Source organism: Amblyomma mixtum, chromosome 3 (assembly GCF_055824585.1).
Source record: "Amblyomma mixtum isolate Tamu chromosome 3, ASM5582458v1, whole genome shotgun sequence".
NCBI classification, from domain to species: domain Eukaryota; kingdom Metazoa; phylum Arthropoda; class Arachnida; order Ixodida; family Ixodidae; genus Amblyomma; species Amblyomma mixtum.
Genome location: NC_143014.1, coordinates 340,557,535 through 340,572,545, shown reverse-complemented (window position 1 = coordinate 340,572,545; position 15,011 = coordinate 340,557,535). Strand labels below are relative to the sequence as shown.

Sequence of the window (15,011 nt, the reverse complement as noted above, 5' to 3'; positions counted from 1 at the left end):
ATCTTCGGTCCCTACCTGTGCTAAGGAGACGTATTTCCTTACCCCTTCCATCACCTCGCAAACAATTGTGAACTGTTGTTTTCTTTCCAGACTGTTGAACATTACTTTGGTTTTCTGCATTTTAATTTTGGACCCGCAGAACTGCTCTACCTGTCTAACTCATTAATCATGTTTTGCAGTTTATCTCCGAATTGAATTAGCAAGGCAATGTCATCAGCTAATCGCCTCATGGTTTACAATGTTCTCGACACTAATCCCTCTCAAACTTACGCAATCTTGGAAGAAACAGTTAATAGCCACTGTTCCAAGCAACTAAATGTTGCTATTGACCGTAATCTAATCAAGCGTGATTATTGCCACGGGTGTCATTCGTGTGATCGTAACAGGCCGATTATCGTAAAATTTAGCTCATTTAAAAGAAAGGAAACCATCCTTTCCTGTTGTAATAAACTTCAAAAGGCACTGCTTTGAAGGGACCGAGTTGCGCTATAAAAAAGACAGCCACAGGAAAAGCGAAGAGACAGAAAGAGCGCAAACTATCAACTGAGTTTATTTGTGTGAAAGTGCCTTATATAGTCAGAATCACAGCAAAAGAACAAGGGGAATGAGAGAGGGGGTACAGCCAATCAACTCCTGGTCAACAACAGGTGCGCAGAAAATGGTTTTCCTTATTGTACAGTTTTACAGAAGTGTCGCTTACACATTTATCACCGTTTTCTTTTATGTGATAGGCCTCCAAAATCTCCCGCGCTGTTTTGTTTTTACTTCTTCCTAGTATTTTAATCTGCTTAAGCAGAGGCTCGCATCCACTGCAAGCAAGGCAATGAGCAGGCAAGTTTGCTCCTTCTTTATTCCGAATGGATCGGGCATGTTCCCCTGCGCGTTCATTCACGCATCGGCCTGTTTGGCCCACGTAGGCGCCTCCACACTTCAGTGGGATTTCATACACCACTCCAGTGGCACATTTCACATACTTTTTGGCATGTTTTATGTCGCATCCACTGCCTCTAGCTCCTTGGTTCCCGGTTCTCGGGCACAAGGCTGCGAGTTTCCGTGGGGCAGAAAAAACAACAGGGACGCCATGCCTCTTGGCCACTTTGTTTACGTTGTGCGCCACTTTGTGTATGTAAGGCACCACCACGATCTTCTTTTTTGGCAGCGGCTCATCCACACTACCTCGATTTCTTCTTTTTATCTTCCTGAGAAGATTCTCGGCCACGGCAGATATGACGTCGCAGGGGAAGCCGGCTGAAAGCAACCTTTCAATTTGATTATTAAAACTTATATGCATTGCATGCGGGCATGACTTGGTAAGAGCGGATTCCAGGCACGAGCTTGCAATTAATTGCTCTTTTGACTATCTTCGAATGCGCGGAATCATACGGAAGCAACTCTTTCTTTGCTCGTGGGGCATAGTGCCAGCAGGCGTGTTGCGCGCCGAGGTTCAGGTTAATGTCTAAAAATTGCAACGACCCACTAGAAGGAAGTTCATGCGTAAAGGTCAAACCTCGCCCATACTGTCTAAAGGCAGTTAAAATCCTACTCACTGAATCAGTGTGGGTCAAGGTTATTTGTTTGGATAAAACAATAAAAAAATCGTCCACATATCTAAAACACTTACATACCCCCAGACTAGTAAACTCGTCATTTAGGGAACGGTCAATGGCAGCTAAAAATATGTTACTAAGAACAGGGGCGACGCAAGAACCGATACAAATTCTTTGTTTCTGAATGTAAAAGTTGTCTTTAAAAGATATGAAGGTGGCTTGCAAATAAAATTCGAGCAATGACATGAAGCTATCAGCTGATACACCAGCAAAGAAGGTCGTGGTGGTGCCTTATATACACAAAGTGGCGCACAACGTAAAAGAAGTGGCCAAAAGGCATGGCGTCCCTGTTGTTTTTTCTGCCCCACGGAAACTCGCAGCCTTGTGCCCGAGAACCGGGAACCAAGGAGCTAGAGGCAGTGGATGCGACATAAAACATGCCAAAAAGTATGTGAAATGTGCCACTGGAGTGGTGTATGAAATCCCACTGAAGTGTGGAGGCGCCTACGTGGGCCAAACAGGCCGATGCGTGAATGAACGCGCAGGGGAACATGCCCGATCCATTCGGAATAAAGAAGGAGCAAACTTGCCTGCTCATTGCCTTGCTTGCAGTGGATGCGAGCCTCTGCTTAAGCAGATTAAAATACTAGGAAGAAGTAAAAACAAAACAGCGCGGGAGATTTTGGAGGCCTATCACATAAAAGAAAACGGTGATAAATGTGTAAGCGACACTTCTGTAAAACTGTACAATAAGGAAAACCATTTTCTGCGCACCTGTTGTTGACCAGGAGTTGATTGGCTGTACCCCCTCTCTCATTCCCCTTGTTCTTTTGCTGTGATTCTGACTATATAAGGCACTTTCACACAAATAAACTCAGTTGATAGTTTGCGCTCTGTCTGTCTCTTCGCTTTTCCTGTGGCTGTCTTTTTTATAGCGCAACTCGGTCCCTTCAAAGCAATGCACCAACTTGCCCAACAAGAAGTTCTTCTAAATTTAAGGCACTGATTACAGTATTGGCGAAAGCATTTCCGCTCCCGTTAGTCAGGCTAGCAAACATCTAGTTGTGTTTGCCAAATTGGTTCCTGTTAAGTTCTCCCTGCGCTTTAAAACTTTACAGATTGGTCCGAAACGCTACATATTCAATGAAGTAACCCAAACAGTCAAAGAAGCGAAATAGTAACCATTTCATTATCTATCGACACATTGTTCTAAGCATGTACAACTACAAGCACTTTCATTGTAAACAGTTTTCATCAACGTCCTCAGTTTCATTTGAAAGCGAGACATCTAATATCGTCACATTTTCAGCCAGGAACCTGATTATCTTGACGGAAATGTGGCAATGCAGTGATGTTTCTAAAAGGGAAACGCTTACCGATTTGCCTAAGTTCCGCGTTTTTCGTAAAGATCGTCTAGAAAGGATGAGAGGAGAGCTACTGATGGCGAATGGTCAGAAGCTATCATGAACGCCGTCCCCCTTTCATCAGACATCGAAATAATAGTTTTATTTCATGCTTTACCTCAGTCAAGTCCTGACTGTCGTTTGCTGCCATCCTCCAAACAGCCCAGATTTTCCTTGAAAACTGATTGCAGCACCAAATGAAATTGAAACAAATCACCCTCACACCTGTACTCTCTATTCGGAGATTTCAATCTTCCATGCATTAATTGGCATAACTTACCCACTACGGCAGACAAGTGAATACATAGAAGCTTGTTGTGACGTACATGACGGAATCCAGCAGTCACCCAAAACCAAGTGTGCTTGGCGCATGATGGCCTTAGCTGCCTATGTGCCATAAAACCCAACACAACCCAACCCAAAACCAAGAAGCATACGGGATATTTTACGTTGTTTTTTAATTTTGTAGTCTTTCATTAATGGGATATTGGCTATTGCGGTGGCTCAGTGGTTATGGCGCTCGGCTGCTCACCCGAAAGACGCAGGTTAGATCCCGGCCACGGCGGTCTATTCCGATGGAGGTGAAATTTTAGAGGCGTGGTGGAAATTTCCGGAACCCTTCACTACAGCGTCCCTCATAGACTGAGTCGCTTTGGTATGTTAAACCCCCATAAACCATGAATGGGAGATTAACAAAAGCAGCAGAAAAACAGCCATGCCGCCGGCGAGATTCGAATCCACGACCTCCGAATTTTGCGCCCAGTGATTCTACAACTGAGTTTCGGTGACTGCTCTCCAGTATTCTGCTTTTGGGATTATTTATGCGCAGTGTAACCGAGCCTTCGGTGTGTTCACCAGCGCCACGCTCGATCATACGGCGGACGTAGTACGTCCTCAGTACCGCGAGTGCCACGTAGGAACGTGATCGAAGAGTGAGGGTGTAGGCTGTGCGAGATCCCTCTTATGCTACCTATGGCATCAAGACTGCCAGATTCGAGGCCCTCTGTGAACTATTGAGCAGACAAGCGAATAGAAATAGGTGCTCGTCTTGCCATACATAACGGAAGTCAACAGTCCCCGAAACCAAGGAGCATAGGGGTGACTTTTTATTATTTTTTAATTTTCAAACATGCGCTAAAACGTCTCACAATAAAAGAATCGTCTTTTCCGTTCAGCGAAGTTGTGTTCTAGTCGAAACGCATTGAACAAGTATTAAACAGGTGCAGAAAGTACTTGTCAAATATTCGTAAAGCTAAACAGACTTTTTTCATTCTGACCTGCCTAATACTTTGACCATTAATTCCGGTAGATTCTGGCAAGCCACTAACCTGCATCACGCACTCACAATTTCTCTTGCCGATGCATCAGGTGAAACCATCTGTGATACCGAATGCACCAACGCGTTCAACCGCAGCCCATCTCTTACTCTTGAAACAGGTCGAACTTTTCTTCCAAAACATTCAATTATTCGGAATAGCATGGCTCCTCACATTTTTTTTTAGAGGAATTTTGTCACTAACAGAGAACATTAAAATTTTTTATCCACTGCTCGCCAATACCAACCCTAAAATTCTGAAGAACACCAAAGACGGGTTCATGTCTGTTGTGTTTGTTATTCACTCAGTCATTCCTCACAGGTCAACTGCACAAAGGCTGGAAACACGGGAAGGTCGTTCCAGTCTGCAAATCAGGTAACATGAAGTCACCTCTAAATTTCCATCCCATCTTTCGAACTATTCTTCCTTCAAAAGTGATGGAATGTGTCACCTATAGTCACATCCTGGCATTTCTTAATTCCGACTTTTTACATCCTGCACTGCCCGGGTTACATCGGTGTTACTCGCATGAGACACTACTTGCCACATTCTTACACGATCTGCGCGCTAACCTTGACTATAATTTACAGACTGCCATCCTATTTTTAGATTTTCGTAAAGGCTGTAATGAAGCAGCCCATAAGCGCCTCCTGATAAAACTTTCCTAATTAAACTTATGCCCAATATTTTGGTTTGGTTCGGTTTGTTGGGGTTTAATGTCCCCAAGCAACTCAGGCTATGAGGGACGCCGTGGTTATGAGGGCTCCGGAAATTTCGACCACCTGGGGTTTTTTAACGTGCACTGACACCGCACAGCACACGGGCCTCTAGAATTTCGCCTTCATCGAAATTCGGCCGCCGCGGCCGGGATCGACCCCGCGTCTTTCGGGTCAGCAGCCGAGCACCATAACCACTGAGCCACCGCGGCGGGTTTGCGGCCCCATATTTTGAAGTGTATTCAAGACTCTTTGACATATCGTTCCTAGTTTGCCTTTGTTAGCAATAAGGACTGTAATTCATTCTTAGTAACATGAGGCGTCGCGTAGGGATCTGTGCTCGGGCCACTACTTTTTCTCATATACATAAATCATTTGCCATCACACGTAATATCTAGCATACGCATGTTCGCTGACTATTGTGCACTTCATAGTGCTATTTTTACCACTCGTGCCGGCGTCCCTCATAGCCTGAGTCGCTTTGGGATGTTGAACCTCCACAATGCATCCATAAACAATGTTAACACTACTCACCAATCTTCTCTTCCAAATGATCTAAATACTGTTGAGGACGTGTAACGAGTGGCTAATGGAACTTAAACCATGTAAGTTTAAATATTTGTCAATCCACCGTCACCATAATGCTCTTATATCTTTCTTTACATGACATTCGAAATTCCTGTACAGCTAATACAATCATACAAATGATACAAGTACTAGGGCACAAGAATCTTTAAGGCTGTTTCTTCGAGTTTGCATGTTACAAATATAATACCGTCAGCGAACAGGACCTTAGACTTAAAACATCATCTACATCCTCCTCAACATGTAAAGTTATTAGCCTACAAATCATTCGACAGGTCTCAGTAAGAATTTACATCACCATTTTAGAATCCTTATCAAGCGTATCTGATTAATTCGGTCAAATGCATTCAAAATCATGCCGCCCGTGTTATTTATTTATCGCATTCTTTTACTCTACTGTTACTTTCTTAAAAACAGCATCCGGATTGTCACCGTTATCGCTTCGTAATCGCATTTTCAGCCTATCTTTAGTTCAGAAAATATTCCAGAGGTGTATGCGCATTGCACCGTATTTTTGTCCAAATCAGCCAACCTCTAATTTTGAGGGTGACCCGGTTGAAATTCTTGCTGCTTGGCGTCACAGTTGCTATACACCGTTTACAGAGAGCAGTTCGCCTAGTTGACACTCGCGGCGCCACCGCCGTCGCGACATAAGTGGCCTTCTGAATCGCAGGCGACTGCAGCTGGTGCCTGCGGGCTGCTAACTTCGCTGCTGTGTCCGCATCGCTTTGCGGCCAAAATGTGGAAAAGTAGAGGCAATACATGTTCCGTGTTTGACTGCAAGAACTGCGACGCATATTTAAAAGCTTGGAACACATCTGTTTGCGAAACACACGGGCCTCAACTCCACGAAGATATTCCGTGTAGTAGGCCATTTGCGATGCACAGATTTCCGCGAGGAGAGAACAACAAGTTGATTCGACAGCATTGGATCGCTAACCTGCAGAGGAAAGACTTCAACCCCGGCTCATCGGCTAGGGTGAGTACACAGGATAAAAGTGGAACTCCGGTTGCTCGGGTCGTTTGTTGACGGTACCTGTAACACCGGCTGCCGTCAGTGATCGCGCACTCGAGCCGCTGTTGAAATGAATTTCTGTACATGGTCTGACGGGAGGTTTTGGTTTGCCAGTACCGTTTCAGTCACCTTGCATTCAATCTTAATCTGAAAGTAGGGTAGTACGAATTAGAGCCTGCTGTTTTAACGGTAAAAATAATGTAATCTAAGACCGAGCTGAACGGGCTGATGTGCATGTCCGCATTAATTCGGTGCCTTTCGAATCGGCTGTGCATTCGCTCTTGAAGCGTAGATCAGTTTCACTATAAATACCTTATCTTTACCATCTCGTTTCGAAATATTTACGCGAACATGCCGTCCATTTTCGCCACAACGGGGAGATGCGGGTGTTTGCGCACGTGAGGTAGGATCCGTCTAGAAGCTTTACAGGGATTGTGCTGGTATTTTTTTTTGCTAATAAATTTTGCCATTGCACAGCCGATGAATGCTGTTGGGCTATTCTTGTGTGGGTGCAAACGCCGGTTGAAAAATATTTCTTGTGAGCCCCGGTTTAAAGAAAACAAAACTTCTCAATATGCATTGAGAAAATATTATGGTGAAATATTTTTGAAGAGCACAAAGGAAAAGTGCAGTGCCTCGACAATTGCACGAAATCAACATATTACATGTTTAGTTAGAATGAACATATTACATATTTTCTTGTACTTTTAAGTGTATGACGTAGTCCGCTTGCACTGGTCGTCAGAACTTAATGTGGCCTTCATACACATTTCTTGCAGGTATGCTTAGTCCATTTCATTGATGGGTGTGCCACTATTTACAACCCATACCCAACACTGTACCTTGGAACGCCGGTATAGCTTTAGGAGTTTGTTTTGAACTGCAGTTTATTTATTCTTTTGTAGTTTCATACTCTGCAATTCTTTAGTCTGTTCACCACAAGGGCAGAAGAAAGCCGTTGCGGCACAACGTCACAACTGTGGAGCCAGAGGCGTGTTCAACAGCTCAATCTTTGTCATGCAAGGAAAGGGGCTTGCAGCATTCATCAGACGAGCAAGATGAAGAGTGTGCTGCAGCTGATGATCACCTGCCCATCAACATTGCAACAGAGGATCTATCACATAGGTACAGTAAAGTGGTGTGAATTATTCTTTATGGGTTCTGATTTACGTGCTTTTATGCAAGTCTGTCTTGTGCGCAAAACATGCACGTTTGCTTTCACTAATTATATGCACAGTTTGATCCTGTGGTATGCTATGGATATTGCTCCTTTAGCTGAGAGTGTGCTGCACTTAGCAGTGCTTTCTTCATTGCAAGTGAATTTTGCATCCTTCATGTCGCAAGTAAGGTGGTTTTTATGTCATACAGTAAATGACATAAACAAATATGCAGCGATCTCGTCAGCGGGGTAGCACGCAGTCTGCCATTTTTGTGCAAATATAGTTTGCTTACATTACTTACATTTTTTTGCAATTTCAAGCGTAATATGCACCTTCGAAATAGAAATTAGTCCCACAATCGTTCATAATTTGCATAATTTTATTGTTGCTATTTCCATAATGGCACCTCTGTTAGTATTTTGCACTTGAGAACTGTCTTTGTCAATGCTTCAAGATACCTTTTTGGTAGGAGCGTTTCATTTGAGAGGAGAAAAAAGAATAGCGTGTGAAGGGGTTAAGGCTTTCAACAGCAGAATCTGTTTGCGAATAAAGTTGCTGATATCATGAAATGCTCACTGTGAGCTTGCTTACTAGTTTTGCCAGCTTTGGCATCGTCTTGTTCAATTAACATTAAAATTTCTTGCAACCGTTCTTATACGGCCAGCCCAGTTACAGCTTATGGCTTCGCCCCAGATTGTGCATCTCATGCTGCCATGAGCGCAGGAGTTATGCCTATTTCTGCAGGCGTACACAATCTGCATTTCAATAAAGCAATTACCATCTTTTCTTTCTTTTTCCCATGAGATGCCGGATGCCACATGCAGCTATGTACGTTTAGATCTAGGCTTTTTCACGTTGCTTGGGGCTTCCTGCTGCGCAATTCTGAACAAAAAGCAGTCACATGAGAGCAGCCTTGATTTCTGTCAGTGTATGTATGTACGTACTACATTGCTCAGCCATTCCAGTGCACGGGTTCATCGTCTGCTGTAAGCTGCATTACTGCATTTTTGCTGCATTAGCGCTGTTTAACGGGCTACTGAGAACAACTCTGTATATTGTCGGCCAATGATGGTGACCCCTGTATTTAGTTTCTTTTTCCATACATAAAAGCTCAGTGTTCGCTTATCATAATCTCTTTGTGATTAGAACACAGTACCTTATCGATAGAGGCCAATTTCAATTTTTGCTCAGTGTCTCTTTAAAGCTTTCAGTACTTGTGCAATTGCTACAGGAATACGATGCAGCCCACATTTATACAGCCAGAACACTCAAGTTATTTCCCTGTAGAGTAACCCTTGCACAGCATGGCAAGTTTATCCTGTGTTCCTGTTAGCTCATACCACCGTGCTAAATATTGTGTCTCACTTTCCTCTGCATCCTTGATTTTGCAGGAGAGGAGCTCAGAATCTTGTTGATGGCTGCTTGGCCTGGAGCTGCAGATGCAAGATTACCGAAACATCTAAAGAGGAACTAAAGTGGAGCCAGAGGCTGTTCATGACCATGTGTATGCCACCACTCGCAAGCAGGCCCCACTCACTGCAGACAGTGCTTGCCAGACTATCTTCAGTGCATACTCAACTCTTGCACGAAGTCACTTCCGCTTCTTTACAGGTCTGTGAAAAGTAGCATTTGACGAACTGGTTCGCACTCTTTCCACTATTGGGAAGAGCCCTTTCACTATGCCCTTTGAGGGCCAAATCCTACTCACACTGATGCGACTGCGTCTTGGCCTATTGCTTAATGACCTCACCTTACATTTTGGTGCATCCATGGCAGCCATTAGCAGGATTTTCTGCTTCATTGTAAAAGAACTGGCAAAGTTTGCCAGAGAGTTTTTAGTGTTTTGGCTGCCAAGAGCAACAATCAAGAGGACAATGCCCAATGTTTTTGAGGAGAATTACTACGTAACTTGCATTGTGGACTGTCTCGAAATTTTCTTTCAGAGACCTGGGCAGCTGCACCGAAGAAATACAAGTTACAGTTGTTACAAATAACACAATACGGCCAAAATCCTTCACGTCATTGCACCAAGTGGGTTTATTATGTTTCTGTCAAAACCGTATGGTGGCCGCGCAAACGATCGTTTCATCACTTTGAAAAGTGGTTTTATAGACCACCTGATGCAAGGCGATGAAGTCCTCGCTGACCGTGGCTCTAACATAGGTGACCTGCTGCCACCATGTGTCAAAGTTTCACTCCCAAGCTTTTCCAAAGGCCGGCCGCAGATCTGTCGTTCAGATGTAGTAGCTTCGCATCGCCTAACAAGATATCGAATTCATGTTGAGCGAATAATTAGGCGTCTCAAATGCTTCAGGATTTTGAAGCAATTCCCTGCTAGTATATTCGCAAAGAAACCCCTAGCAAATGATGTACTTGGTGCCATCGCTGGGCTCTGCAACCTGCAACCAAATTTGATTAGAGATCATGGTGATGCATCAGACCTTGGTGCTCAGTCACCGTCGCATCCAGGTAAGCAGCTGGAAGTGGTAGACAAAACACCTGAATGAGGCATGGAGGTTTATGTGGAGTAGCCACATCTTCTAGTCATCTCTTGCTTTTGTGCACCTCCCATGTTCTCTGGCCACTGAGTAACGTCACTAATGTTCTCTGCAAGAGAAAGGCTCCTCAAACCTGCATTCAGTTCAGTCTTCTGGGCCAGCTGTAGCCACCTTACCCCTGCAAACTTGCCAATTTTAATTGCCCATCTGACTCTTCCAGCCTTGATGCCATTGGTTATCAGCTCTCATATTACATGCCTTACTGATGGCAATTTCTCAGTTTCAACTAGGATATCATTAAATTGCATTTATTCTCTTATCCAACCTACTTGTTTCATATCTCTATCCATAGCTCGCATTGCTCTCAATTTAATTTTACGCATTTTCATTAGCTTAAGAGTTTCTGTCCCATAGGTGCATACTTCCAAGATACAACAAATTAACTCCTCAAGCATGCTGATGTACTGGCAGGCTGCTGTTGATGACCTAAAAATATCTGTCAAAGGCATGCTATTCAGGCATTTTCCTAGCTATTTCACTGATGGCTCTGAGCTATTTTTGCCGCTACAAACAACTCGCGTTCGAGCCTTCTTTCATGCCGTCCGGTTACCGAAGTGTTTGCCAGAAATTTCAAGTCCGATAGTTTACGTCCAGAAAGAGCATTTCTCCTTGAGGAACTGAAGCTGGAATCATTTGAAGAGCACGGTTGAGCTACCAAGATCGATGTCCTGAGCCTATTTTATTGTCTTGCTGCTGGTAAAAACATTTTCTTCCAGCTTGACACCTTCCCTGTTGAAATTTTGCTTTCCCTCTGAAGAGCTTTATAGTCCATTCATTCCCTTTAGAAGTTTTCTAATGCTTTTACATGTGCTTTTTCTGGACCATGGTTGTGAAATGCCGCGTGATGCTTCAACTAAAGCAAGTGCTTTCTCACACTCAGTGTAGGCTGTATAAGGGTGGGTTGGCTACATTGTGTTATCCAATTTATGCAAACCTTCACAGCTGTTAACATGAATCAACTTGTCTTTCAGGTAAAATACATTAGAATGAGCACACCTAGCTTTTGTACTTTTGTACCACTGGCAGTGGGTGTGTAAGATGTTAGTTGAAGAAACAAGCATTATTGGCAAGGCATCAAGCCGAGACATAAATAGCTTTATCTGTAGAATGGTATAGTTGGAATCGGTCAGTGCATTTTATGAGTGAAGCAGCTGAGTGTTTGAGGTTTGGTTTTCGGGTTACTTAGGAGCACTTGCTTTGCAGCTGTGGTGTACAGCGTAGGTCTGACGTTTGTGTGGATTTTGGATTTTTAAAATGCAATGCAAAGTTATGTTGGGGAGTTTCTGCATTGGCTTGCCTGACAGAAACCTTTTGTTGATACCATATTGGAGATGTCTTGCTTTGTCGTTCTTTGAATATTTTTGCCTGTACTCCCTGCATTTACTTTTGGGATGATCATAAAGGTTCAGTATCAGGTGAGGGTTATGTTCAGAGACGTATTTGACGATTCTGATGTTGCATGCTCAAATAAACCGGGTCAAATGTTCTTAATGACGAGACGATTAGTTGAATCTTGTTAGTTTGTTGCAGTGAAAACCTGTTCATTGCTTGCTGTCAACAATTGCTGGCAGCAGGTGGGAAAAAAAGAAATCCTCAAGGTGTGCCACTTGCTTGCTTAAGAACTGCTTGTCATAGGGCACCTCAATAACATATGCCTCGTTGGGTGCCCAAATCACAAAGTCGCACTGGCTTCTGTCGCAGCAATACAGCTGCAACTGTACTTGCAGATAATATCTGTTCTTCCCGGCCTTGCTCAGTATGAGTTTGTTGTCCTTCTCAATCACATATATTTGCCGCTCTTAAACAGGGCATCAAGGCTGCCATGCTTGAGTACAGTCTATGGTGTCGGGCACTTTATTTCGAGCACTGTGTCCGAGTCTGGAATAATGCCATCAGGGCTGGCACCAATCCATAAAGTGGCAGGCCGGACGATAAGGCCACATTCCACAACGTCCGTGTTCTTTGCTTCCTTGTACCAGGCACGGGCTTTTGCTTCTGACTCTCTTACATACCTTCATGGAAAAAATTACATTCATGTTCTAATGAATTAGTCTGCCTCATCTTAAAGTAAATTCAACAGTGACTAGTATTTTGCAGTATACAATCAAAGCATTCGCAATATTACAAATATCAAACTCCAATTTCGTGCTTTCAGGCTTGTAACTTGCATGCGATTTGCAATGAACAAGCAGTCAAGTTTTGCTCTGCTGTTGGAAGCAATGAATGGAAATTTACATCACATTTTACAACCAGCCAGTAATACTTTCATTCTTTGCAGGCAAATCCAGCCTGCGAATTGCCAAGTTCCATAATGCAGTAATAGAGAGTTCATACTGGAAATATGCAAAAGTGCTGCTGTACAACATAAAAGCGTGGTGTCACAACATATCTATTGTCAGCATCACATGCAAAACAGTATTTAGCAATAGTTCTTGTACTATAAAACATGCCATAGATTTTGTGAATCCAAGGTGAAAACTTCAGCATGCCATGCAGAGCAACTGAGTCACAACACCAAAGGCTGCAGTCAAGGAGATGTTTGGCTCCTTACCGTGTGCTGGCATTACCATAGAAGCTTGGGTGTATGTGCTTTGATACCCACTTCTCAGGGGCAGCTTTGATAAGAATGGTACGGGCCTCACTGGCAGTTATCCTTAGGAAACGTTCTTTGTGCCATGCTGTACTCCCCTGAGGGTGCTCTGCCAGTGTTGCAGCTTCCTCAGGAGACAAAGGCACATTGGTCACGAAGAAACCTTGGCATGGCTGACACAGCAGCTTGCTATCGTGCTGCCCATTATCCTGCTGGAGAACTGTGCAGTAGGAGAAGGGTCTGTTAATTTAACGACCTTCTGTGCATACTGGAAACAGGCTTATGGTGGCTAAAACCTGAAAATCACGCAGTCAGTATGCAATGTAGGACAATGTATAGGAGCACTTTAAAATCAAAAGAAGTTGCAAAAAATCAAATCTGCTGCAGCATGACCAATAGCTGTTTTATGGTGCACCTGGAACTTTGGAATTACACACAGATGCTAAGAGTAACCTTATGAGATCATCGCACTGAAAACTGTCTCAACTTGATATGGACTCCTGCAGTTCATGCTCTCTCATATTCAAAAGCGCGTGGTGAACAGCTGAGACGGTATAAATGAGTATGAAGGTCTTGTTGCTGCTATACCACATGTCCCAATGTCGAGATGCACGCTCTGCTGTAAAGCTCATTACTGGTTAAACATTACAGCCAATGTTTTTTGGGATAGTTCAACCGTAAGCAGATGTCACTTGCATGTGCAGTTTTGAACATGGCAAGAGCAAATCTTTATGCATAATGTCTTTATAGAAACTGACTACATTTAACTGAACAAAATGTACACTTATGCAACAACAAAACCTCGAAGGCAATCTTACGTGCACTTAATGATAGCCTCTGTCTACTCGACTCACTTAGTTGAGTCAGTCATGCGCAACATCAGGAAATAATTTTCTTACATGCATGACCGTCTTCACCGCCACCTGTTGGTAATTTTCTGCGTGGAGTCAGAACATGGTGTTCTGCAGCTTGGTGATGTCGAGAGGGCACTTTTCAAAGTGAAGGAGCATCTCCTTTTCCGATAAAAACTTCCGCGCCTTTGTTGCTGTTTTTTGTTGTGTGAATAAACTGCCTCGATTGTTTCCCGGGTCACATTTTTCGCTGTTTCCGCATTCCATGCACATGGTTTGCCAGTTGGTGGCTGTCCGGTGAGCCCCTTGGGTGTTGCCTCTTCAGCCTCCATAAGCAGGGCACAAATATGGCGGCACCGCTCACTCAGCCCCGCTTTGTATGTGCATCTTGCTGCGCAAAGGTGGTCCAAAATTTACTTGTGTTCGGTGCGTCCTGCTTGCTGTTTGCGATGACCTGATGCCTGGCTTGATGCAGCTCACACCATTTCTCTGCTGGTGCAGTGCCACACCAACATGGCCACTGTCAAGCAGGTTGCTGCCTTCAGCAAACCCTCGGTAGTTGGCTGGTTTGCCATCCGTGTCGGGCATTTTGAATCATTTCGTTGTACACAACTGAAATAAAGAATGACATCAGTACTCTATGTCGTCATGTGCGCTATTTCTGTAGTTAGTTAGCTTTGTGGTAATAAAAACTTTGTGCCTATGCTGAAAGTTGGTTGCGAAGAAATCTAGTAAAGTTCTGCATAATACACTTATGCTCTGAGCAAAGAGAGCTGCAAAATTAAAATAAAAGGAACTGCTCATTAGATGCCTCCACAGCTCGAACTTCCTTAATCTAGCAAGACTGGTGCAGAAACATGCAATGAAGAATATTGTCACTTGTGCTGATAGTTTTACTTTGCATTTTACTAGCGGCTGCCAGTTATGGCTTACTGTCCACGCTGAAAACTTCGCTCATCGTACGCAAGGCTACAGCAGTACATCGCGAGATGCCATGCAACAGCTGTAGGTTAAATGCGAAAGAGCTTTTCACAAACGCTAACTTGTTTGCAAACGAGTGCACGTTGAATCTCGCGCTCCATGCGGGAGGCTCTAAAAAGCTTAAATTCGATGATCCTTTCCGCAAGCAAGCAAAAGTTCGACTTCGTGCAAAGTTGAACATCAGGAGCTGATACCAGCCGTTCATCCATCGTAAACATATGCGGCGGGTCGCAGTTTGATTGACGCGGCTGATCAGACACAAATAATTAGTTTTCATTATCTGTCAGCG

The 15,011-nt window shown here is 43.8% G+C and overlaps 1 protein-coding gene and 1 pseudogene across 1 annotated transcript; both read left to right on the top strand.

Moving 5' to 3' along the window:
* Positions 1 to 6,306: 6,306 nt before the first annotated feature.
* LOC149356127 (uncharacterized) lies at positions 6,307 to 7,726 on the top strand. The gene is made up of 3 exons (XM_089576260.1): positions 6,307 to 6,546; positions 7,362 to 7,436; positions 7,511 to 7,726. The coding sequence occupies exons 1-3, from the start codon at positions 6,307 to 6,309 to the stop codon at positions 7,724 to 7,726; spliced, it is 531 nt and encodes a 176-aa protein (XP_089432386.1).
* A 1,695-nt stretch (positions 7,727 to 9,421) lies between these two features.
* On the top strand, positions 9,422 to 10,249 carry LOC149356126 (uncharacterized; annotated as a pseudogene).
* The last annotated feature ends 4,762 nt before the right edge of the window (positions 10,250 to 15,011 follow it).

Bases quoted from the DNA above. Each gene is read 5' to 3' on its own strand.
- LOC149356127 (XM_089576260.1), top strand. From the start codon at position 6,307: ATGTGGAAAAGTAGAGGCAATACATGTTCCGTGTTTGACTGCAAGAAC. The intron at 6,547-7,361 runs GTGAGTACACAG...CATTTCTTGCAG, and splicing joins ACCCCGGCTCATCGGCTAGG to GTATGCTTAGTCCATTTCAT. The intron at 7,437-7,510 runs GTATAGCTTTAG...GCAATTCTTTAG, and splicing joins CACTGTACCTTGGAACGCCG to TCTGTTCACCACAAGGGCAG.